Source organism: Suncus etruscus, chromosome 1 (assembly GCF_024139225.1).
Source record: "Suncus etruscus isolate mSunEtr1 chromosome 1, mSunEtr1.pri.cur, whole genome shotgun sequence".
NCBI classification, from domain to species: Eukaryota; Metazoa; Chordata; class Mammalia; order Eulipotyphla; family Soricidae; genus Suncus; species Suncus etruscus.
The window spans coordinates 4,642,269-4,667,609 of record NC_064848.1 but is presented as its reverse complement, the minus strand read 5'-3'; the positions used below and the strand labels follow the sequence as shown (position 1 = coordinate 4,667,609).

The 25,341-nt window shown below is 42.6% G+C and overlaps 1 protein-coding gene across 1 annotated transcript in view; it reads left to right on the top strand.

Moving 5' to 3' along the window:
- The window catches only part of MAP2K5 (mitogen-activated protein kinase kinase 5), a 261,121-nt gene that overhangs the window by 212,360 nt on the left and 23,420 nt on the right, over window positions 1-25,341 (top strand). The window contains exons 21-22 of the mRNA XM_049782784.1: window positions 14,218-14,279; window positions 17,991-18,036. Of these exons, the coding sequence (XP_049638741.1) occupies window positions 14,218-14,279; window positions 17,991-18,036 (108 nt within the window). The remainder of the gene's footprint in view (window positions 1-14,217; window positions 14,280-17,990; window positions 18,037-25,341) is intronic.

Below are 25,341 nucleotides of genomic sequence, written 5' to 3'. Positions count from 1 at the left end.
TCAGACAGAGCTAGGCACTAGCTAGCATTGTGTGGTTTGCAAAGCTTTTGTTAGAGTTTTTCTCAGTGGAGTTTAAATTTGTGTCTAAGTCTCACTAGATCCTGAAGTCATTCATGCAGAGATTTAACACACAACCTAGTAAAGATCATAGCCAAGCAGTGACTCAGTAAATGCTGGATGTAAATGAAAATGGATTTTTTTCTAGCAGGACTAGTCTTACATAAAAATGAATGTGGTCTTTCCTTTTCTCCCACTAAGGCCTGTTCTGTCAGCAGAAAGGGATCATGATCCATTTATATAGCATCTAGATACCACCATAGAAAAATAAATCCTGGGCCCGGAGAGATAGCACAGCGGCGTTTGCCTTGCAAGCAGCCGATCCAGGACCAAAGGTGGTTGGTTCAAATCCCGGTGTCCCATATGGTCCCCCGTGCCTGCCAGGAGCTATTTCTGAGCAGACAGCCAGGAGTAACCCCTGAGCACTGCCGCCAGGTGTGGCCCAAAAACCCAAAAAAAAAGAAAAAAAGAAAAAAAAAAGAAAAAGAAATCCTGTCTTCTTTTTCTCTTTTGGTGGGAGGTAAGAACATAGGTTGGGACCACACCTGGCAGTGCTCAGAGCTTACTCCTGGCTCTATGCTCAGAGCTCATACCTTGGCTGTGTCCAGGGAAACATAGGCAACTACCAGATATTGAATCCCATGCAAGGCAACAGATAACCCCTGTTATCTCACTGGCCCCTTATTTTCCTTTTTATTTTTTGAATTTCTTTTACTGAATTAAAGCACACATTAAATAATATTTTCCTTTTAATGTACACAGCTCAGTCCAAAAACATTCTGTCACTCCAGAAAGAAACTGTCTGTTAACTGTCACCCCTAATTCCTATCCCCTTCTGTCAGTTCATGGCAGGCACTAATAATCTACCTTCTACCTCTGCGACCAGAAATGTTATGTCCTCCCTAGTTTTTGTCTCTGTGAGCATCATGTTCCATCTTACTGTGACTGCTCCTTATAAATTAGACCAGACAATGACTGACCTCTTGTGTTGTGTTTGATTTTTTTCACTTAGCATAATGTTTTCAAGGTACATTTAGGTTGTGGCATTTGTGAATACTTGGCTCTTATTTTTAACTAAATAATATTCCATTTTCTGAGTAGGCAGACCATGTTGTGTTTATCCATTGATTAATATTTAGGTTTTTTCTACTTTCTGGCATAGGTTTGCTATAAATAATGTTTTGTAGACATTCACGTACAAGTTTTTATACAGAGTTCTATTTTCACTTTCTTGATATTTACTTATTTATGAGTGGAATTGTTGGTTATGTGAAACCGTTTAATATCGTGATGAACATTCAGATGATATTTAACAGCAGCTGCACCACGTTACATTCCTACCCGCAATTTATGAGAGTTCAAATTTCTCCACATTCTTGCCCACACTTGTTAATTTTTTGTGGGTTAATTTTTTTTTAATTATAGCTCTCCTAGTGGGTTGAAGTGATCTCTCATTGTGGTTTTGATTTGCATTTCCCTTATAATTAATGACTTGGAGCATCTTTTAGTGTTTATGCCCATTTGAATATCCCTTTTGGAAAAACATCCATTCAAATCCAAGTGGCTTAAGCCTTGATGAGCTGAGCTCTGAGGAATGCTCTGCTACCATTTGTTTTTTAATTCAATATTACTTTTTTTTGCCATTGTAACTCAATTATACCAGTATCAAATTATAGTTTTTATTAATAATTATTTTACCCAAGAAACGTGCTTATAAAACCATTTATAATTGAGTTTCAGTCATAGAATATATACTACCCTAGAAGTCATAATTTAGAATTTACAGAGACAGCTAGAAAAATTATTAGGGCCTGTTGCTTTTGAACTTTCCATGTCAAAGTTATCTCCAAAAAAAGACAGAGTGAGTCTTGTCATGTATTGTGAAGTATTTGTGCACATAATATACCTTGATAGGGTAGTTAAATGTTCCCATGATGGTACGCAAAAAGGGCCCTCAACAAAATCAATATCATTTAGGTTTTTTAAACACTCAGAGCAATAATTATTTACTGTGTAACAGTAAAGGTTTTGCAGTTGTACTTTTCCTGCAGTCAGAATTTTTGGTCATTTGCTCTTCTGTTTGGTGGTTCGGGTTTTTGTTTTAAGAGCACACATGATAGTTTTGGGTCTCTCCCATCTCTATGCCCAGTTATCACTACTAGAAATGCTCAGAGGACCCTGAAGTACCAGGGATTAAACCCAGGCCTCCTACCTGTTAGCATTACTCAGCCCTTGAGCCTCCCTGCAACTACATGGTGAGTTTGTAATTAGCTGGATTTTGTATATTTGTTTATTTGTTTGTTTTGAAGGATGTACAGTGTACTCTGCGGATGGGACATGCAAAATTGGACTACTTTTCTAGGGGATCAGCATGGGAAGTGTGACAGTCAGGGGGGTTCTCTCTGTGCTGGGGAAGTGAGGGAGTACCACCCCCACACCCTAACAGTAGAGGTCTCTTCTTCTAGTTCTCACTGGACTAACTGATCTTCAGGTCCACTGCCCATTATTATAGCCAGACTCATCATACCAGTCACCCCCAGTACTAAAGGTGCTGAAGCGACTGCCTCTCTCACCCAGAATGCCTATGAAGAGCTCCTCTGGAGTCTGATTTACTGGGGAAGATGATGCTTAGAAAGTGCTATAAGAGCTGCTCCATGCCCAGGAGTGTGGCCTTCATTCCTCTGTCCATGAGGAGTGACTCCAGGTCACAGGGTTGGTTTCTGTTCTGCATATTCTGTTGACATTGGCTTGACTCCTAAGGGGAAGATTTATACACTCTAAAAATGGGCTCTGACACCTCTGCTGTCTCACAATGATCTTTGCTGGACAGGTCAAAACGACACCAGTTAACACTGACAGAGACCCTGCTGGGCTAGGTACATGGCCTGTACCTGAGTGTGGCAATGGTTGCCTCGGTGTTTCCCCAGAATTCATAATGTGGCCTTCACAGCCCCATAGGCAGTCCTAGCCATCTGTCTTTTGCCTGCGGGCTTCATCATGATTCTGACTTCTGAAGGTAGCAGAAACTAAAGGGGACCTCCCCCTTCTCTAGTGATCTCAGATTCCCCGGGACACTGCACAACTTCTAGGACTTTCTCTGTTGGAATAAACTTCCCCGGCACGGTGGCTGCTGTGAGGCAGACACCAAATAGCCTCATCCTCCAGCTATGCCATTCACTCCACCTGCATCTTGCAGTGTTGGCAATATGTCATTGGGCAGCTAAAAGCTGATATTCCTCCTTTATGTAAAACAACCTTTGGAAATGTGTGACCTTCTCCAAAAAAGTTCATATATTGAAATTAATGCAACGCGACTGGCTTGAAAATTGAAAATAAGTTAGTAGTAAGGCCATGCATGATTCCTTTAGCAATTACTTTTTCTGTTGGTAAAAAGTGTTTCCTTTAGAACATGACATTAACATTCTACCAAAACACAGCAGTAATCCAAAAGTTAATGTTCTGTTCATTTATAATTATGTTTAATTCATATTTATGAGTTGTCGAGAGGAGGAAGAGGAAAGAAAGAAGTTTCAAAAATGTAGCAAAAGAATCCAAAGAAAAGAACATTCCTGAGAGTCTGACAAATGGACAGTCCCTTGAAATAGAGGGGAGGGGATTGCTTTTTAAAGACATAGTTAAATAAAGCTGGCTGCAACCCAAATCTTCCCTTCTCCTTTTTTTATTTTTCCTTTACTAGTGGCACTGAATTAAATCAGTGGATAGGAATCTCGCTGTTGCTTCTGTCTTACTAACCAGAATTTTAGCGGTCCCAATGATTTTGATTCCAGCCAATTACATCTGTGAGGTTTTATTTTATTTTATTTTTGTAACCACAAAAAAAATAAAATAAAAATGCTGCATCTTTCGGCAGTCTTTGAACAAGTAGCTTTGTGTGGCTTTCTTTGAATCGTCCACGGAGCCTGATGCATTATTAATGAATTCATTTCTCAGTGGCAGAGGCCTGTGAATAGCATTGGGTGAATAGGAGTCGCCTGGTGGGGCCTGTTTTGGCTGCTGTCATTTAACATGTGTTGCTCTATTGTGAAGTCTTACCCAGCCGTAGGACAATGCTCATTTCATCCACCATGATGCGACCTATGCACCCAGAGCCCAAGTTGGACGCCAGGGTCAGTTACCCAGCAGCTCGGGCTGGGGCCTTGCTCCGCCTCACTACAGAATTGTCGGAATCGTTTTTGCCTTCCATTAATTCTCCCAAAAACCAGAGAAATTGCATATTGGGAGCAGGGCAAATGTTCTCCAAAGAGATTCCAAACTGGTCGGCTGGGGTGTTGCCTCCATTCCGTAAACGGAGGCAGCATTCCAGAGAGTGCAAGTTCCTTCTTCCTCCTGGAAATGGAAGCGTCTGGGCCCGCGAGATCCCTGATGTTCTGAGGTCCAGAGTAACAGATGGCATTATGATTTTCCAAATCCTGATGAACAATCTAACTGAACTTGTTCATTTCACAGTATGTAGTTCTGTTGATTTTTTTTTTTACTTCCTCTCCCTTCCTCCCTCCCCTTCTCCCTCTCTTTGTTCCTCTCATATTGACTTATTTTAAACCCGTTGCACCATCGCCATTCACCAGCTTTCAATTCCTTTCTCTGTATTTATTTGCATGGCACCAGGTAAGAGCCCGATTTCACACATAATTCTCCAGCCTCTGAGTCACAGCAGAAGTAGCCTTTGGATTTGTTTATGAAAATGTATCAGCAAATAACACCCATCCTTCTTCCCCACTCTGCCTCTGGAAGGTCCATTTTTTTCCCCATTCTCTTTAGCTTGCAATGCAGGTGGCAAATGGTTAGTAATTATTTTAACTAACAGCCGAGTGAACATTCAGGAGGACACACAGATTGGCAATGTGGACTTTGGATTTCAGGGAGTTAGTTCTCAGAGTCTGACTTGATAGTGTTATGGCTTGTTGATTTTTCAGGACATGGACCTGCCAGGTTCTTGCCCTTGAACAGAGAGCGGATGTAGTTCAGATGTTTTCATGTTAACCCTTTGCTTATGAAAAGAAGAATAATCCCTCTTTTTTAGGAATCTGTGAATGATGGGTTCTGTTCTCCAAATTGTCTTTTTTGTTTTCGTTTTTGTTCAAAAGTTGATGCCCTGCTCTTGAAGATGGCTTCTAAGCAGCCCTTTCATACCTAAACAGTGAAATGCCAGTGTGTATATTAACATTATAATTTGTGTCCTGGATCAAACTTGTATAGGTGGACTTTTCCTGAGGAAAAAAAAAACTGACCTTACCAGTGTATGAAATTCAAACACTATATAGGGACAAGGTAAAACCACAGGTAGGAACTGCTGAATAATTACCTTTAGACCAGCCTGCGCAGGAGGCTTCCCACGAGGCTGAGCTCATTTAATGGTTCCTAAAACTCAATCTCGTGGATGTCAATGGTCATGCTTGATTATTTGCAGCAGTGTTTTATGAAAAAGCAATAGGAATGCTTTGGGAGGTTACAGAGAAAGAGGACAATAACAGGTTTTACTTTTGTAAATGAGATCCTGTTGGTAGAAGACAAGCTTTTTTTTTTTTCTTTTTTGCAGCTCTAGTAAAGCCATTGAAAAGGGAGTATGGATGGGGTTTTAAGTGTGCAGGAGAGGTGTGTGTGTGTGTGTGTGTGTGTGTGTGTGTGTGTGTGTGTGTACGTGTACTTTTCTGATGGCAATATTGTGTACTATCATTCATGGCCAAGAAAACTAAAAAGAAAAAAAAAGATAAATTTGGCTTTGGAAAGGAATCAGTAGCAAATACAGTTTAAAGGATTAACCCGTTTCCCTCTCCTTTTTCAAGGAATTTTATAAGATACCAACATCTTTGCCCTATAATTAGAAAATCTCAAAGTAAGTGTAAATCTTATAAGTGACCCCTGGAAAAAAATTGATAGACTAATTGAAGGTTTTGTTTGAACATTAATATTAATTAAAAAAAAACAAGTTTTGGGGCCGGGCGGTGGCGCTAAAGGTAAGGTGCCTGCCTTGCCTGCGCTAGCCTTGGACGGACCGCGGTTCGATCCCCCGGTGTCCCATATGGTCCCCCAAGCCAGGGGCAACTTCTGAGCGCATAGCCAGGAGTAACCCCTGAGCATCACAGGGTGTGGCCCAAAAACCAAAAAAAAAAAAAAAAACAAGTTTTCTTCCACTATTTTATTCCAACATTCCCAAAAAATTAGAGGCAAAGCCAAAAAAGGAAACAGTCTCTGTGATTTCAATTTTGATTACCCAAAGACAGATTCCTTGAGACCTGTCTGTTACCATTCTGCAATTTGTAAGCCATCTGACTATGATGTTCATAAGCTAACAGCTGGTTCTTTCTTGACTGAAGGGCTTATGGGTAAGGTAGGAATATCAGTGGTAGAAATTCAGGCCTTCTGCCCTTGGTTCTGGGTTCATCTGAGACGAGTTAAATGAGCTGCTACTGTCAGCCCAGACCCAATGGACAGAACTTCACACCAATGTGCCCACAAGTGTAATTTGTCACTTCTGGCAACCCAGTGCATGGGGTGACCCAGTGTTGAAATTGAATCATCTTTCACTTTCTCTGCCCTGATGTGAATGTAGGATGAGTAGAAGGAGGGATTTCTAGTCTCCAGCTGAGGAGGGTCAAAGGTTTTTTTGTGAGTTTTGTTTTTTTCCTTCAATGACATCAGCTGCAAACCTTCCTAAATGGGAAGCCTCATTCCCAATGCTCTCCCTCCTCATGCACCCTGGAGATCAGCCCTTCCATCTACATTGTGTAAACACAAATACATTTAATGACAAAATACTGATTGTTCTCACACCGAATGGTCACATTTTTCCCAGTAAACTAAGTGGAGATTTTTTTTGTTTTTGCTTTTGTTTTTTGTTTGTTTGTCTGTTTGTTTTTAACAAACTCTGATTGTCTTTGTACAAATCTGGCTTGTGATCATGATTTATTCACTTCTCGGCCTGGTCTATTCTCTAAGAGCCCCTCAACAGCCTACCTTTCCCTACTATGTGTGACTCTCTCTCCATGTCTCACCCCACTATTGGTTAGAGCAAAAACTTAACAGATGCAAGCATTAACCTTCTTAAGAACACGAATACGAGGGTCAGAGCCATAGTGCAACTAGTAGGGTACCTGCCCTGCATACAGCCAATCCAATTTGGATCCCTGGTGCCCCGGCTGATCCCTGAGCCCCAAAAGGAGTGATCCCTGAGTGCAGAGCCAGGAGTAAAGCCCAGAGCACTGTCAGGTGTGGCCCCCCAAATAAAAAAAATCCTGAGCTTATTGTCCCATCCACCATTAAATGGCACTTTGGCCAATTTTGGTTTGTAGTTAGTTTCTTTAGTCTCTGTAAGAGGTGGACCCAATTTGTCTTGTTTTCATGCAAACTAAATTTCCTCCCTAATCTAGAGCAGATTTGTTTTGTGGATTCTGCCAGTTGTCTCCAAAGATGCAATTGTAAGGGAGTGAATAGTAGAGGATCAAAATCCAATTCGGGGGTCTAACAAGACAAAATGCTGTTTGTGCCAGAGGTGAAACCGTTGAACCCCTTTAAGAGAACTGTCCCCATTAGTATGAGTCCTGGCATCAGGACCTGCCAAAGGAACATCAGGCTTGAATCAAAAGATTCATTTATCCTTGGGGCCAATAGTACAGCATCCATTTTTGGTACCCAGCATCCCATATCCCCAATACCACCAAGACTAATTCCTGAATGCAGAGCTAGAAATAACTCCTGAGCACCACCAGGTGTGGCCCTCCAAAAAAATCATTTATCCAGTTTTAGAGCATAACTGCCAGTACTTGTCAGATTTCAGATGGTTCTGTCTGTTCATCATCTGAGTACTTGATAGCACCACGAAGTCTTGAAGTGAACTCTTTGGATACCATTAGAAGATTTACCACATTGTCTGCAAGCCTTTCTAAATGGACCTTGTTGAACTTAGTGGGTTGCCTTAGTGTAATCACAATACAGTTGCACTGAGAATTTAGTGTTGTCAGCACCTTGAGATTTTTAAGAAATGGCTTTTCTCTCTTCCTTAAGTTCTGTTGCCAATAAGTATTGCTATCTTGCTTTGGAGGACTAGCCGTTTCATGCCAAGAGTAGAGAGTAGGACCTGAGAGAAGATATTCCGGGTCCTTTGGGCCCTATGTTCTTTCCAGCAGTGAGGAAGGAGAAGAGTGGAAGGCACAGACCACAGATCACAGCGCTCCAGTCTCACACAGGATTCCCTGTTTACTTTCCTCATAAACTCAGCCAAGTCAGCCCCCTCTGCCCCAAAACACCCTCCAGCTTGGCCTTCTTCTCCATACAACAGCTCCTTTTACCTCCCCCTAGTAACACAGATTAAGTATCAGTCATCACACAATGCCAGGCTTGTTGCCTTTAAGATGTAGGTGGCCAAGAAAATTGGTGAAAGAATTCACCAATAAATAAGTAATGATTATATTGTTTTTATGCAGTACTTTAATACTGTACCTGAATATGGTTCCTGAATTCACATAGTCTGGTTCCATTGTCATTCTTAATTATTAATTAAAAGAAAAAATGAAACCCTCGCCTTTTTTGTTTTGTTTTTGAGGACACACCCAGCAAAACCCAGGGTTTACGATTGGCTCTACACTCAGGAATTACTCCTAGTAGGCTACAGGGGACTCCATGCAAAAGGAGGGATGGAACCCAGGTTGGCAATGTACCAGGTAAACATCCTACCTGCTGTACTATCACTCCAGCCCACATTTTTATAACACAATTCCCTTAAGTTCCAGTTGACTAGTTAGTTATACAGGCTTTTAAGGAAACCCTTAGCAGACCTCTGCTAAGACTCAAGACCTCACTGTTCTTTGAGAAGTAACTTTTTCGCTTTTGCTGTCAATAATCTATTTGACATCATTTGAAAATAACTGCAGTCTTAAGAAATAATACAGAGCAGTCCTTTCACCATTCCTCTAGTACCCCAGTGTAGCAACTCTGAGTATCTTAACCAGAAAATTAACATTGGTACAACACACTAAATTTATTTATCTATCTGCCACTTTGATATACATGTATGTAAATAAACATTAATGACATGTCTTTTCAAAGCCAGGATACATCATAGAAAAAAAAAAAGACATAACTGTGCCTTTGCAATAGTTTCCTCCTAGAGTCATTTATTTCAAAAGTACTTTTCTTGGTTTTTTGTTTTCTGTATTTAGAGACTCCACCTTCCCTACCTTCTCTCCAGGTGGAAAAGTATATTTTTGTAACATCTCCTTTGCAAACCCAGTAGCAACAGTGGTGGGTGAAATTAGAACTTCCTGTTTCCCTCCCCCACCTATTTGATTGTACAGGTACACACACACAAACACACACACACACACACACACACACACACACACTTTTTTTCATTGCTGCTTGCCCTTTTTTTATGCCTGAGTACCTTGCTGACAAGTGCTAATAACAAAATACCCAGAGAGAGTCCAGTGGAAGTTAGCATACATTAAACATTCTGAACTTGTCCTTTTGCTCATAGATTGTGCATAATTAATAATTAAACAGTTTCTGTTGTAATGGGTTGACCTTCCTGAACTGTTCATTATTCACCAGGCAAAGGCATCACTCAAACTTTTTTTCCCATTGTCCTTCGCTGTTCTCTCACGAGCTGTTTGCTTCTGTGTGGCTGGTTCCAGTTGTTTAGCAAAAGGGGCAGCCCAGGTAGTTACTGAAACCCAGGACTGGGCAACAATTCTCCTGGATGCCCAGAATTGCTTACTGAAATGGTTTATGGCAGCTGCTTTTATGGAACGCTTGCCTGCTGGATAACAAGATCCAGCTTGTGTCCCTTCCTCAAGACTCTAAAGTTGATTTGGGACTAGAATCACAGGTTAAGCCTGTTGGTTAATACTGTGTCTACTGTTTGGTTCCATCGCTCCATGCTTAGAAGTTCAGAAGCAAAGCACACACACCCAAAGCCCTTAAGGTGAAGTACGTTGCCCTTGATCTTAAAGAGAGTGACTTTTATTAACAATTTCGAGTCAGCTTCAGCCAGTTCAGAGAGCTATTAGTGTAACTGCTTCTCCAGTTCGGGCATATATTTTTGAAGTGTATTTCTTCATCTTGCCTGAACCCATATTTCACAAAGGACATTATGGGTAACTAACAGCACCTGTTTGACCAAACCCTCCAAAGCCTTGTACATTCCTCTCCTCCTTCTCACCCCACACTCATTCACTCTCCCCGGAGCATCAGTGAAATTCTAGCAGCTTCCCTCAGCCTCTTGTCCTCTTGGGCACAGATCTGAATCAGAGCCCCAAAGACGCAGTACTGGGAGACTTTTCTTTTTCACATCATGACATAAACTAACTCTTTGTTTGACTTACTTGAAAATGGGGGGGGGGGTGCTATTGTTCTCAGTAAGTAAGTGGGCTTTAAAACCCCTCCAGCAAGGGGCCAGAAAGATAATATTAGTGCTAGGGCACATGCCTTGCTTATGGCCAACCTCATTTCAATCCCTAGCACCATATGGTGTCCCAAGCATCATTGAGTATGGCCCTGGAGAAACCCTTGGCACTGTATCCTCAGGCACTGTATTTTCAATTACTGGTCCCCCACTAATCAAGAACCACTGGGAGTAAGGAGGCATTGGGCATCCTGAACACCTCTTGAGAGATAAAAATAAATAAAATACATCTACATATGGGGATGAATGATAATATGGTGGGAAGGTATTTATTTGCCTTGCATGTGGCTGACCCAGGTTCAATTCTCAGCATCCTCTATGGTCCCTGAGCACTGCCAGGTATAATTCCTGAGTGTAGAGCCAAGAGTAACTTGTGAGCACCACTGGGTATGGCCCCAAAATCAATCACACACACACACACACACACACACAAACACACACACACACACGTCCCACCAATGTGTTGAAGACTGTCAACTCTTGTTTACTTGCTTGCTTTAAGATATTAACAGCTTGGGCCCGGAGAGATAGCACAGCGGTGTTTGCCTTGCAAGCAGCCAATCCAGGACCAAAGGTGGTTGGTTCGAATCCCGGTGTCCCATATGGTCCCCCGTGCCTGCCAGGAGCTGTTTCTGAGCAGACAGCCAGGAGTCACCCCTGAGCAACGCCGGGTGTGACCCAAAAACTAAAAAAAAAAAAAAAAAAAAAAAAGATATTAACAGCCTACATGCTTTTGTGGAACCAGACCCTAAGAAGACTTTTGCTGCCCCATTGTGGCAAACACACACACACACACACACACACACACACACACACACCAATAGCTTAGAAAATTCCCCTTAGAGGTATGCAAGAGACATGGGTTTTATTCATTTGTTTGTTTGCTTGCTTTTGGGCCATACCCGGTGACGCTCAGGGGTTACTCCTGGCTATGCGCTCACAAATCGCTCTTGGCTTGGGAGATAGAAACAAGGTCCTTCCTAGGCTAGCTTACGTAAGGCATCCTCCGCCTTACCACTTGTGCCACCACTCTGGCCCCTAGACATGGGTTTTTAAAATGAAAAGAAATATGTGGCATTATGCATGAGAATGAGAATTTCCCTCAGCATCTTTGGTGAATGATTCTTCTTAGGCCTCAGTGAGATGAGAATCCACTCTCGGTGGTTCTGCAAAGTCGACTTAGGCTGGCATTTTCACAAGTGGAATAAATTATTCATGGGTACCACCCAGTGTTCTTTAGTTTTTATAGTATGAGGAACTTACCAGGCTATAATATCGGGTCTTAAATAAAATTAACTACGCATGCAAAGATGTCACATTTTCTCATTTTGTTTCTCATCCGTGTTAAAATGACATCTTCATCAAGTCACCTAGTCTATAATTCATTAATTGACTCTTGATATCATACTTTGAAATGAAGCCCACATTAGCATCATACTCTATACTAGGATCTTTGTAGAAAGTCAGTTCAGAATTTTAACCATCTTGGTAAATATTCAGTCACATCAAGAAGCCAGGCTTCCCCCCACCCTACATAATTGCATGTAAAAAAAATATTACTGAGATACTTGAAATATAGCAGTTTCCAAAAATTCCAGAAATGACTTTGAGTATTAATTACCTGTGCGGACGCCACAGTTTTTGTACTTCAGACTTTGAACTAGCTTTATACTAATAGTTTTTGAGACTGTAAAATGTCAGTTTTTCAGCTGGGCCTTGTAGAATCCTGCAAGCTTAGTGATATATATATATAGCTTTCCTAAAACTGGCCAGGCTGAAATTGATATCATGTTTTATTTTTGCTCTTCAAACCGATAGGACTTCTGTGACCATTTTATAGTACATTTATGGAGGACTTGTCATGTTATTGTGTGGCTTGTTTCTTTTGAGGGGACTATTTCCTCGGCCCCCTGTTTTTTATGTCCTCTCTCTGTAATGCCTGCGTGTTATTCTTTTAACCTGGCCAGATTTTCTTTCACCCCCATTTCCTTTGTTTTCCTTTCTTCTTGGAATCTTTTCTCCACTGATGAGAATCTTACGTTAATGATGACCAACCATCCCCTTTCTCAGGATGTGTACAGTTAAATGTAAAGACAGTAATACCGAAACCAACAAATATTTTGTTCGCTCTTCTTTTCCTTTTGACCTCCTTTGGATTGGGGGGGCACAGCTTTGATCCCCTTTGGATTAAATTGTATTTTCCAGCAGTTTTCAATTGTTTGAATTGGAAACAAAGCCTTAATAAGAGTTCTAGTTAATTTTCTGTCTTGTAATTACCGATCTCATTTTTCTGATAATTGGCCACAGCAATTATATGTATATTTACTAATCACATCGAAGGCTGTGCAGTTCTATCTATTCACCACCATTGATAATGACACGCAGATTGCAGAGGTGCTTTCATCATCTTCTGTTTCCACGACATCAAAGCTATTTCCTCTCGTTCTCGGTAATGAATACATGCATGCATTTGACACAGTTGTGTGCTAGAGAAATTGTTTGGCTCTCACCAAATGCTGCATGCTCTGACTCTCTTGCCTGCAGCGCTGAAAGGTTGTATGTAATGATATATTGCTCATCCAAATGGCCAAAGCACTCCAAAGCACAGTGAGATTAAAATAAGTCATTCCTTTGTTAATTTAAATAGGTGCATGTATCATACTTTGCAGGCCACTTTGTGTAGGGGGTGTCAGAGAGGAGAAAAAAGCCGCCGAAAGGTATTTTTAATAGCAAATGAGAATAGATGAGAATAGAGTCATTTGCAGCTGCCTACTTTATGTGGTTCTCTTGTTCCAACTGTAGGTCTAATGAGATGACTGTTAAAGTACTCTGCAGTGTGATTTCATTACATCCTGAGCCACTACACTATAAACACAGGGGCACTCTCTGTCATTCTTGGGAAAACTCCTAAATTCTTAAAGCCTTCCTGTGCCAATGATAATGGGGTTTGTGCCCGGTGTTAAGGGGGGGGGGGTTGGAGTTTGTTGCTGCGCCATTTTCTGCTTCTTTGAGTGATTCCCACCTCTACCCCAGTTCTGTTTGCTGGGCAAGGTGGGAGTTTTCTCATTGTGCTATGAATTCACGGGCTTTCTCAGAGGATGAGATTGCCTAGACTGGCAAGTAGGCTGAAATTCCCTTTCGGGGAAACAGCTTTTGCTGTAAAAGCCTTTCATTTAGAAAGAAAAAGAAGAAGAAGAAGAAAAGGGAATAAAAAAACTGACCTAAATGCTTCTGTTTGGGACTAGCAGTTAAGAGCAGTTGAATATACAAATAAATGTAAATAAAGGGAAAGTGTAAATAAATAGCAAATCCAGTAAAAGAAGCAAAGGTCAACACAAGAATAATTTCACAGCTCTTTGTTAATTACAAGACCATTTGTGTGTTACTTAAATAATCATTAATTTCTCATTTACACTTTCCTACCTTCTTCCCTACCCTGTGGCTATCATTGTCCTTTTTTCACCTCCCTCCCTCTTTGCGCTCAAGTTTCTCACCGTTGGCGAATGTGTTCAGCTTTAAATTCGGTATTTTGTTTGTTTGTGTGTTTGTTTTTTAATAAACATGTACAAGCAGGTGGTAGACAAATCTCTTTAATTGGCTGAGACCTCATTTCCCTCCCTTCACAGGCTTGAATCCTTGTCAGATCTTTCTGCTGGGGCCATGGGGTGGGCTGGAGGGGATATGAAGAAAGAAGAGGAATGGATGTGACTTTTTGGTAACTTGTTTTTCCTCCATCCCAGGATTCGCCCGTCCTTCCGGTTGGCGAGTTCTCCGAGCCATTTGTACATTTCATCACTCAGTGGTAAGCCTGTTTGCAAATATGCCATGCCCTCAATGTAAATGCTACATGCCATTAACTCAGCAGAGACCTTATGCCTGCTTCCTTTTGGAGAAAGGAGGGACTTGGCACAGGGTGGGTTGGGTAGGAGGGGGACAAAATAGGACAGCAAAGCTGAAGAAATTGTTGAAATTATGTAAACATTATTTACACAAAGGGTCATAAACATCCTTCCCAGGTCTTCCCCCACCTCTTTATTTTTAATAAAGGGTTAGAAGTCAAGGCTCCTTCTTTGAACACAGATAACTATTGCTCTCCAGTTGGTTTGTTTGTTTTAGGAAGTATTTCATTTTATAGCCCCTTATTAAACAGACACATGATGTTTCCTTTTATTCATGGAATCTCAAGTTACCCATAAAACTGTCTGTCACAGTGAAAACAGCCTAGTTTTATTAATTCATTGGATTTCCAGGAAACAACTCTCTCATCTTTGGTTATATTTTACAAGTGAGAATGGTGCATCATCTCTGTGGACGTCGATGTTTGAAAGGCTGAACTGTGATTCAGTCAGGGCTCACAATCCGAGGAACTGTCTGAGAACTGAAAGCTACCTCAGGGCTGAGACCAGAGGAGACCCTGGAGTCTCAGGGCAGCCCCTTGTCATTTTACACCTGAGGAAAGAGGAGTTTTCCTGCCAAGGGTTCCAGCCTTCTTCCTTCTTTCTCCCCATAGAATAAGTTTTTCTTTATTCTTTATTTTTTGTGGTTTTTGGGTCACACCCAGCAGTGCTCAGGGGTTATTCCTGGCTCCAGGCTCAGAAATTGCTCCTGGCAGCATGGGGACCATATGGGACGCCGGGATTCGAACCGATGACCTCCTGCATGAAAGGCGAACGCCCTACCTCCATGCTATCTCTCCGGGCCCGAATGAGTTTTTCTTTCATTTCCCCTTCACATCTTGCAATGTCTCTTTGGCTTCCCCATTCACAAGCATCCCTTATCTCAGGGGAGGAAAGGGGGGAGAGAGAGAGAAGAGAGAGAGAGAGGGGAGAGAGAGAGAGAGAGAGAGAGAGAGAGAGAGAGAGAGAGAGAGAGAGAGAGAGAGAGAGGCACTAGAATGACCATGCAAGTGGCCAGAGCAATAGTAGAGCAGGAAGGGAACTTGCCTTCAGAAAACCAACCCAGGTTCGATCTGTATCACCTCATATAGACATCTAGGAGTGATTACACACACACACACACACACACACACACACACTTAATAACAACCAGAATGACCACACCAAAACAAGCATTCTGGAATTCCTTGCAAACCACATTTTAACTTCTCCCACTTTCCTGAAATCCCTTATTTCACCACAGTCCCCCAACCCACCCCTCAGAGCCACCCCACTTTGCTCCTGGAGTGCCGGGAAATGGAGAATAATCGGAAGCCCTTACTAAAATGAATGCTCGTGTGTGCCCCTCCCCCCCACGATCCAGCCGATGATTACACTAAAGTGAAAGCAAGAAATATTCCTTAATATAAATGTCAAGCTTTATCACCTTTTTGACTAAGTGTAATATGTTACCTCTTAATAAAATTGTCTCATACAGTTTATATTCCATAGGACCATTTGTGGGCAGGAAATTTCTCCCCTACCCACCCGTACCCCTCCCTCTTTAAATTTTTTTAATGAACATTGTTCCTATTTATTTAGAATCCTTAAGGAATATTCTGTAGCTTTTTAAAAACAAACAAACAAACAAGTTTCACTCCACAAACATCTTTTTTGCAAGGCATGTTGTGTTGGTGGTGCGAGGGGCTAGCATCCATATTGTTTAAACCCTGAAATCTCCTGAGTATTATTAAGAATTCTAATGCAGTTATTCAGAAATGTTCCTGAATGCCTCTTCGTTCCCTTTATGAGGATGTCATATCACTCAGAAGCCCTCAGGGAGCGGCTGCCTGGAAAAGCACACAACTGTCCCATCCCCACGCTGCCCTGAGCTCCTGGTTAAGCATCACCCCATTCCCCAGATGCAGGTGTTGTGCCAAGGACCCCCACACTCATCTCACTCTGTGGGCTGACACCAGGACCGGTGCCAGTTCTAGGCAAAGCCAGAGAGAAAAGCTTGGGCGACTCTGCCCTTCTCTTCCCCTTCAAACTTAATCAGCTCTCAGTAGAAGTTTTCCCTGATACTTGGAACAGGAGAACCTGCGTTGCGATCTCCACAGATATCAAGCAGAAGCAGAAATGATGGCGGGTAATCGCCTTGTTTTCCCAAGAGATACAGCTACTTTGGAATGTCAGATTAGGATGGTTACCAACTCCACTAGCGAGACAGCTTGAATTACTCGCTAATGGATGCCGCGTTTGAGAGGTGCATATGGTTATTTATAGGGAAGGCAAATGTCCTCCATGTCATTAATGGTTCATAACTATGGTTCTTGTTTACCAAACTATCATTAAATCTCTCTACTTAAAAAAAAATGACTGTCAGCAAACGCCGAGATTACAGAAAGGGTTTCCTTTCTGTAAGGGGAGTTGAGGTTTCATTACATAAAGAAAAACCAGCTGTGTATTTTGCCAAGTGCCATCTTTTTTCATGCCTGACCCCACAGACACTAGGAGCTTAACTCAAGTCCAGCCCCGAGTAAGCAGTTGCCCACTGCCTCTTCCTTCCCACCTCTCGGTGCTTCATCATGGAGCTAAGTATGTGCTGTGGGCCACTAATTACACCCAATGCAGGGAAGATAAATATGGTGAATGAGGAATGGAATGCTTTAAGCAGCTTAAACAAACTTGATTTTCCCACAGCTGGAATTACCTGCTAACTTGTATTGTAGCCAAAAAAAAAAAAAAACAAAAAAACAAAAACAGTGAGAATCAAAACAATGCCATAGCCCACTTGTAATCTGTGACCTAACCTAGGTCCCCCTTCATTTTACTTTTCATATTTATTTATATGAAGGAATGAGATGTCCTCTCACTTGACTTGACTTTTTTTTCAAGTTTTCTCATCCTACAATCACAAGAGTATGCTTTTTCCTAATATTAGTTTGAAATAAATCAAAGTAAATAATTTGAAATAAATAAATTTCTTTTTTTTTTTTTTTTTTTTTTGGTTTTTGGGCCACACCCGGCAGTGCTCAGGGGTTACTCCTGTCTGTCTGCTCAGAAATAGCTCCTGGCAGGCACAGGGGACCATATGGGACACCGGGATTCGAACCAACCACCTTTGGTCCTGGATCGGCTGCTTGCAAGGCAAACGCCACTGTGCTATCTCTCCGGGCCCAAAATAAGTAAATTTCTAACTGAGTTAGAAAGAAAATACTACTGCCTTCTTTTTTTTTGGGGGGGGGGGTCATTTGTATTGTACTCAATGAGCTGAACAGCCAGGGTTCAATCCTTGGTACCAAAAGGTCCCTCAAGAACCACCTCCTCCTCCCCCCAGCACTGCCAGGTGTACATAAGTAGAAATACAATAAATTTGAATGTATTCTTTATATTATAAGAGCAACTCAAAAAATATAAATATGTTTAATGTTTCTGATTCACACACTTCTCCTTTTCCCTCAAATCAGTTCATTAAATACCTAAATAAAATGGAATAAAGTACATGCTGAGTTTCTGGCCAAGAACTATACAAAGTAAATCTTGAAAATTTGCCCAAACCAAAAGACATGGGGGTCTAGTGGAAATTATAGCACAAATTTACAAATGATACAAAGAAGTTTTTTCCTCTCCCATAGCATGCGGAAGCAGCCAAAAGAAAGGCCCGCACCCGAGGAATTGATGGTATGTTCATTTTTCTCAATTATGCTACAAATCTCCTGCTCTCTTTACCAGTGCTCAACATTATGTTAGAAGGACCAGAATGAAACAGAAACATGATTTCCTTAATTTGGGATGGGCTTTTTCAAGATGTGGTAACCTTTGCTTTCTGAAAACCCACCACCATGTTGAAACATCAGACCGAACTCAGCTCCTCCACTTCACTTAAGGGACCCAACTTTATCTAGGTTACCTCCTTGCCCTCATTTACTACTGCACTTTATGAAAATCCAGAGGATAAGTAACAAAAATATGTACCACACGCAAAGATGCTCGTGCACTCTAGCCGGAAATCCTGCCTGTGGCACAAAGTCCTCTTCCATTCGAGTAGATTGAGATTATACTGGCTGCAAAAGATCAAGTTAGTGTGAATCTTTGGTCTTTCCCCAGGAAAAAGACAGCTCCAAGGTTTCTGGGCTGTTTCTCAGCGCCAAGGATGCTCTCTTTGATGGCAAATGACAGTTTTTAGTGGAGCAGGGAGAGGAACAGAGAAGCTCCCTCACAATTCTCAAATGGTCATTTATTTAGTGCAGACTGTTGATTTGACAGTGCACAAGCTGTTAGAATAAATGTTAGGACAGCGCATTAGTGAATATAATTATCATCCTCTTTTTTTTTTTTTTTGAAAGCCATTCCCTGGCTGTAAGTTACTGTATCGTGGCGCCTCTTGCCCATTTTTCCTTTACCACTTCATCTGCTCAGTGTTTCACGGTTATTGGGTCAGCTGTGTTCACCCTTTAGTGTTCCATCTTGATAAACACTCCTACTGCAGTTACTCCCCAACTTCTAGTAGTGCAGTTTTCAGCCTCTAACATTAGAGGGTAACCAATGTTCCCCTTTGGTATGGTCCAGAGCACCATCCCTGGAGCAAGGCTCTTTGGGAGTAGTTTTAAGTTCAAGTGCAATGTCAGACTAAAACTGCTATCATGTGGAATTCTGCAGGTTTTGTGTCTAGAATAGTTTTGTTTGCTTTTGAAAAGGGCAGGCTGTGATGAGTGGAAGAATCCTTGCAGTTAGTGACACTCAAGAAAACTCGGACAGGTTCTAGAGAGGCAGACCAACTTACCTCGTGCATTAGTTAAGCTGTAGCTAGAGAGTTCAGCTCCTGTGGCAGAGGACAAGGGTTTCAGGAAGCATATGAATTTATAAATGTGTGCAGCAATGTAGTGGGATTTGCCAAGTAAGAAATTAGACACCTGTGTTACACCAAACTTAGAGCTGAAAATGCTGGCATATTCTCTGAGGGGGTTGCTGGTAAACCCACACACACTACTCCCCAGACTACCAGAAGCCCCCAACAGCCACACCCACACCCCACAAAGCCCAACATGTAAATTTATCGCTCAGCTTCACGGCTTCATGACTAATCTCAGAGGAGATTCAAGCCAAGCTGCTAAAACTCACGGGTGCATTGGTCTTCCAGGTGAGAACTCAGGAGCATGGCATGGCATACTCGGCCACATGACTCCTCCAATTCCAAAACACTGATGGTCCAGTAGAAGCACAGCAAATTAGGTGGGAAAGTAGCATAGAAGCCAACTAAGTTCAGTAAACGAAAACTAATACAAAAGGCTCAACTAGCTCTAACGCTCAGTAAAACCCTCAATGACTTAATGATCCCTTTGTTAGATATATAAATTTTCACAGATATTCTTGTATTAAAGTATTATTTTATAATTGCATGAGCCATTTTAGTTGTAACAAGCAATATAAAATAAATTATCTTGTGCCTGCTAAGGGGGAAGACTTTGGGGAGAGTGAGTGAGAGAGAATCTGAGACAATGGTGGAGCTCATTGGAGGGATGGTGTTGGATTATTGACTGCCTGAAATAACTGTGTTAGGAACAACTGTAAATCATGGTGTTTAAAAAAGTGGAAGGTGGAAGGAAGGAAGGAAGGAAGGAAGGAAGGAAGGAAGGAAGGAAGGAAGGAAGGAAGGAAGGAAGGAAGGGAGGGAGGGAGGGAGGGAGGGAGGGAGGGAGGGAGGGAGGGAGGGAGGAAGGAAGGAAGGAAGGAGGAAGGAAGGAGGGAGGAAGGAAGGAGGGAGGGAGGGAGGGAGGGAGGGAGGGAAGAAAGAGGAGGGAAGGAGGAAGGAAGGAAAAGAGGGAGGAGGAAGGAAGAAGGGAGGGAGGGGGAAGGAAGAAGGGAAGGAGGGAGGGAGGAAGGAATGGAAGAAGGAAGAAAGAGAGGGAGGAAGGAATGGAAGAAGGAAGAAAGGGAGGGAGGAGGAAAGAAGAAGGAGGGAAGGAAAGAAGGAAGGAATCAATCTATTCTCCCATAGGTGCATAGATGTTTAGGGAGATGTGGGACCGCTGCAAGTACCCTGGGATACTGACAGGCCAAGAAGGTCAGGAAGGAGTGTCAGTGGGTACAGAAAGACAGGAATAGTATCTCAATATCTCTTTACAACAGGATGCCCTGGGGTGTGCTGTCCCACATTTTTTATTAATAAATACCAATAAATTTATAAAATGCAATGAAAAAATGGCTTTACATGAAGCAGAACACTGTACTCACTTGAGTATTATTTTTCAGACTTCACAGTTTGGCTTAAATGAAGCTCTCCAACTATGTGAAACAGTTGTGTATGCTTAGTCAGGACTCAAGAATCTGTGGAAGACTCCTTTGGTCCAGGGAGGTTGGGCCTGGCCAAAATCTTGCACCCAGGAGAGAATGGGAAAAATAATGGAAGTTTCTCTGGTTTGAGGCATCTGTGCTATATTATAAATCTTATTTTGGAGAACCCAATATCTCTCTCTTTCTCTTTCTCTGCCACTCCCTGTCTCTCTATCACTGTCTCTTTATCTCTTTCTCTCCCTTAGCATATTAATGACTTTAATTTTTCCTTTTCCCTCCCTGTCTATGAGCTATTTGATGATGCTCCCTCTGAAAGATGACAGAATTCTAGGAACATACAAACCCTAGGATCTGTCTGTCACTGTGATGGAGTAGGGTGGACCTCTCTTTAAAAGAGCCATTTGTGGGCATCGGAGCCATAATACAGCACATAGGGCATTTGCCTTGCAAGCAGCTGATCTGGGTTCCATCCCCAGCATCCCATACGGTACCTCCAATAGTAATTCCTGAGTGCAGAGCCAGGAGTAAACCATAAGCATCACTGGGTATTATCCAAACCGCACCCCCCCCCCAAATTTTAAGCTGAGTTCTGGGGGAATCCATTTGTAGAAATGGAGAAAAGCTTCATGGGGAAGGTAACCTTTTGAAAAGGACTTTTGGTGGATGGGTTGAAGTTTGATGGAGAGGTTGGGTTTTGTTTGTTTGTTTGTTTTTGTTTTTTGGGTCACACCCAGCAGCGCTCAGGGGTTACCCCCTGGCTCTACACTCAGAAATCGCTCCTGGCAGGCTCGGGGGACCATATGGGATGCTGGGATTCGAACCACCGTCCTTCTGCATGAAAGGCAAATAGCCTACCTCCATGCTATCTTTCCAGCCCAGATGGTGGAGAGTTTTTAAGGGACATTTCAGGAAATTGTGAATCATGACTGCTCAGTGGTTCCTGCCACTTTCAGGAAAATGTGATTCCTCAGTGCCTGCTTGGACCAAAAGCCCTTGACACTGGCCCTGGGATCAGGAAAATAGCTCAAAGGACCCCACAGGTTTTGCATACTAGAAGCCTAGGATCAGTCCTGAACATACCATGATCCCCTAAACACTTCCTGGAGTGGCATCTGAGTAGCCAAAGTAGCCACTTTTCTTGAGGTTACTAAGATGTCTATCTCAGGATGTATTGATTGGCCATTGAAGCCAGTTTTCTTGCTTGGATTCTTTTGTGTGTGTGTGTGTGTGTGTGTGTGTGTGTGTGTGTGTGTGTGTGTGTGTGTGTGTGAGTGTGTGGTCTTTGGGTCACATCTGGCAGTGCTCAAGGGTTACTCCTGGCTCCATGCTCAGAAATTGCTCCTGGTAGGCACGGGGGACCATATGGGACATTGGGATTCGAACCGATGACCTTCTTCATGAAAGGCAAACGCCTTACCTCCATGCTATCTCTCTGGCCCCTTGCTTGGATTCTTGTGCAGCTAATAGAAATGCCTCATTTTGGAGAAGTTCTGAGCTCACTTGAGTTCTCTGTGAGCAGCTACTTCAGTTAGGAATCATTCTTCATGAGATTAGGAACTGTTAGGAACCAGTTAGGAACACACACACACACACACACACACACACACACACACACACACACACACACACACACTCTTCCATCACTGAAAGACCCATTTGTGAGAGTCACCTCATGGAAAGAAAGCCCAAGAAAAATCTCTGCCTTGCCTCAGCTTCGGGATCTGAGACCCAAAGCTTTCATCCACACTTCAAAGCCTCAGATACTCTGCTGAGGAGCAGGTAGGGGATGTCAAGGCTCCAGACACCCAAGAAGAGGTACTGTGGCTCATGAGGGGAATAATTTCTGCCATCAGGAAAGGCCTAGTCGGGGCCTCCAGCCAGACAAAGAAGCGCAACAGGCAAAGATGGCCATGAGATTTTCCCAAGTATTGACCAAAAGTGTGATAGCTTGGGAAGACCAGGTTTACTCTGTTTTTGCCGAATTAGTTTGGCTTAGTCCTGGGTCTTTGCTCAGTGATCACTCCATGTGGTGCTTGAGGGACCAGGTGTCCTCGTACTATCTCTCCAGCCCTCAAATTACACATTTAATGAGTGTTGAGTTAGAGGGGTCTGACTAATAAAGTTTATTCTAGGCTTTTATCACCACAGAGAAGCTGTGTGCAGAATTCTCCTTCCTGAAGATCTCCTTTGGAATCATGGGCATGCTGGAATTGAGCCACAAAAGCTTCCCATCCATTCCCCTCTCTCCAGGCCTTGTGGTCCTCACCCACAAAACTGAGGGGAATAGGCTAAATCAAGGGCCCTTGACCCAGGATCGGCACCTCAGGAGATCTGTTAGCATCTCTAAAATTACACCCCAAATTGCATCTGCCTATGGGAATGTGCATTTTTTTTTCCCTGCACAGGAGAGTTTATGGCTGTCATCAGTGTTTGAAAGGAGACTGTGACCCTCAGCAGCTTCCCATTCAAGCTTGTGGCTCGGGCTTGTGAGTTTGAGCTTGTGCCCAGATGGAGTAAGGCATTCTCTGAGGGGCACCTCAGTAAGACAGATTCTCCCTGGGGGGCTGTGCCCTGGCTTCCACCAGCTATCAGAAGACACTTCATCTCACAGCCTCACCCCTAATGTGACCCTTCACGCCAGCAGGGCGCATGTGGGCAGTGGGTAGCCTCTGCAAGTGACACTCGGCGGAAAGTGCCGCCCCATCCTTCTCTGCATTTTGAGTGTTTCCGGGAGCTTTCCGTGTCTAAGCTCTATTTAATGGAATCTATGCATAGTAAGTAATCAGGTCAGAAGAAGCAGCATCCCCGTTTGAGATCAATCGCTGGCTAATACTTTATCTAGGCCACTTTATTATCTCATGCTGATCCGACTCTCATTCTCCACCTCCTTTGTAGCCTGCACTTGGGCTGTGGTGAAAGTGCGTCTCACATACATATTAAAAACATATACCCATTCTATCTGTATGTAAATGCGGGAGGCACAGCTGGATAGTGCAGAGGAGTTTGATTTACTAATAGTTATTATCTGTTCTGGCTCTTCGGTGGCAGAGAGAATTTCAAAGGAACAAGCTGGCACAGAAATTGTCTTTATGCTATTACTCGACTGCTTTAGTAATTGTTTAAAAACATGGGCTTTCTCTCCCTAGGTCCAATAATACCGGTTATTTTGTGCATTTTCTCATACATTCCAGAGCAGGGCGTCCTCTGTGAGATTTTCCATGCAGGTTTTGGAAAAGAAACACGGAATGCAGTTGGCCATTGAAATTTGACATTTTGCTTAGAAAGCAAGTCACAAGTGGGCCTGGAAATACAACAAGCCTGTGTGGGTCTTGGGGGAAGGATGTCAGTTAGAATCCAAATAGCATTTCCCTTCATCGGAATCCCACAGCTGCAAACTTGAATGCATCTCATTTCTCAGCGAACACTTTATGTAGAGGAGGTGGTATTGTTTGGGGGCTAATAAACACCAAACTGCGCCAGAAAAAAAAATCTATTTAAACATTTAATTACTTACAAGGAGACGTTAACTTGTTTAACTCCTCTAAATTAAATTGTCACCAGTAGCTTTCCTGTCCCTCCAAACCCAATGGTAATTACAGTTTCAGTTACTTTGCTGGGCGGCTCTCTCACTTAATCAAGGAAGGGGACAAGTTGGGTACCTGTAGGAGGGAAATAGAGAAAAGAAACAATGTCAAGTTTGCCTCCCTAGTGAGACTTCCGGGTTCATACCCACCCTGTGCACCAGACAGTCTAGGTCACCACTATTGGGCAAAACCTTTTATGATTGTTGTTTTTAGTTTGGTTTTTGAGCCACACCCACCTGTGTTCAAAGCTTACTCTTGGCTCTGTATTCAGGTATTACTTCTGTCAGTGTTCAGGAGACTGTATGGGGTGCCAAGGATCGAATCCTGGTCAGCTGCATGTAAGGCAAACACCAGCCTGGCTCCTTAAGCTGCTTACGGAGGGTTCATATCCAGTTTTGTGCATGATGGAAGTTTACCACCTTGAGATACTGTCTGAGGGCCATCAAGCTTGATTGGAAATGCCCCATTAGGCCCACTCGTGTGGGAGTCTGACCATCAACTTTTGTAGATGCCGTTTGTAGCTAGTTATTTTGGAGGTACCTATAACCTGTTTTGCTCAGGAACCCAGAATTTGCGGGGAGAAGCCTTGGATGGAATTTTAAGTTCAGTGAAATATATACGGCCAGCACAAAAGAATCTCAGAAGCCTGGGGCTCTCACAGGACCCAGTTGACAGCCTTATAATGGTTTGTTGTTGTTTTGTTGTTGTTTTTCAAGTTTTGAAGACCATTAAAATCATCTGTTTGTGTCTGCTTATAAACAGGAATCCACTAGTACGAAGTTGATTTCAGTTTTTTAATTGCACATAATTACAACGGCAGAATCGCTGTGTGGACGCCTGAGATCGCACTAAATCAGACAGCATTAATTTGAATTTTTGATGACACGTTAGCACTTCAGCAAGAACAGAGAGCTTATAACCCCAGAAAACAAGCTTTGTTTTTCCATAGGCGTGACTGCTTAATCTTTTCACAAGATTTTAGCAGATAAATATGTGTGAGTGTGTGTGTGTGTGTGTGTATGTGCGCACGTGTCCATGTGTCTTTCTCCATACATGTCACCCCAGAGATACAGATAGATCAAATCTGTCGTGCCTTGATCATGGTGAT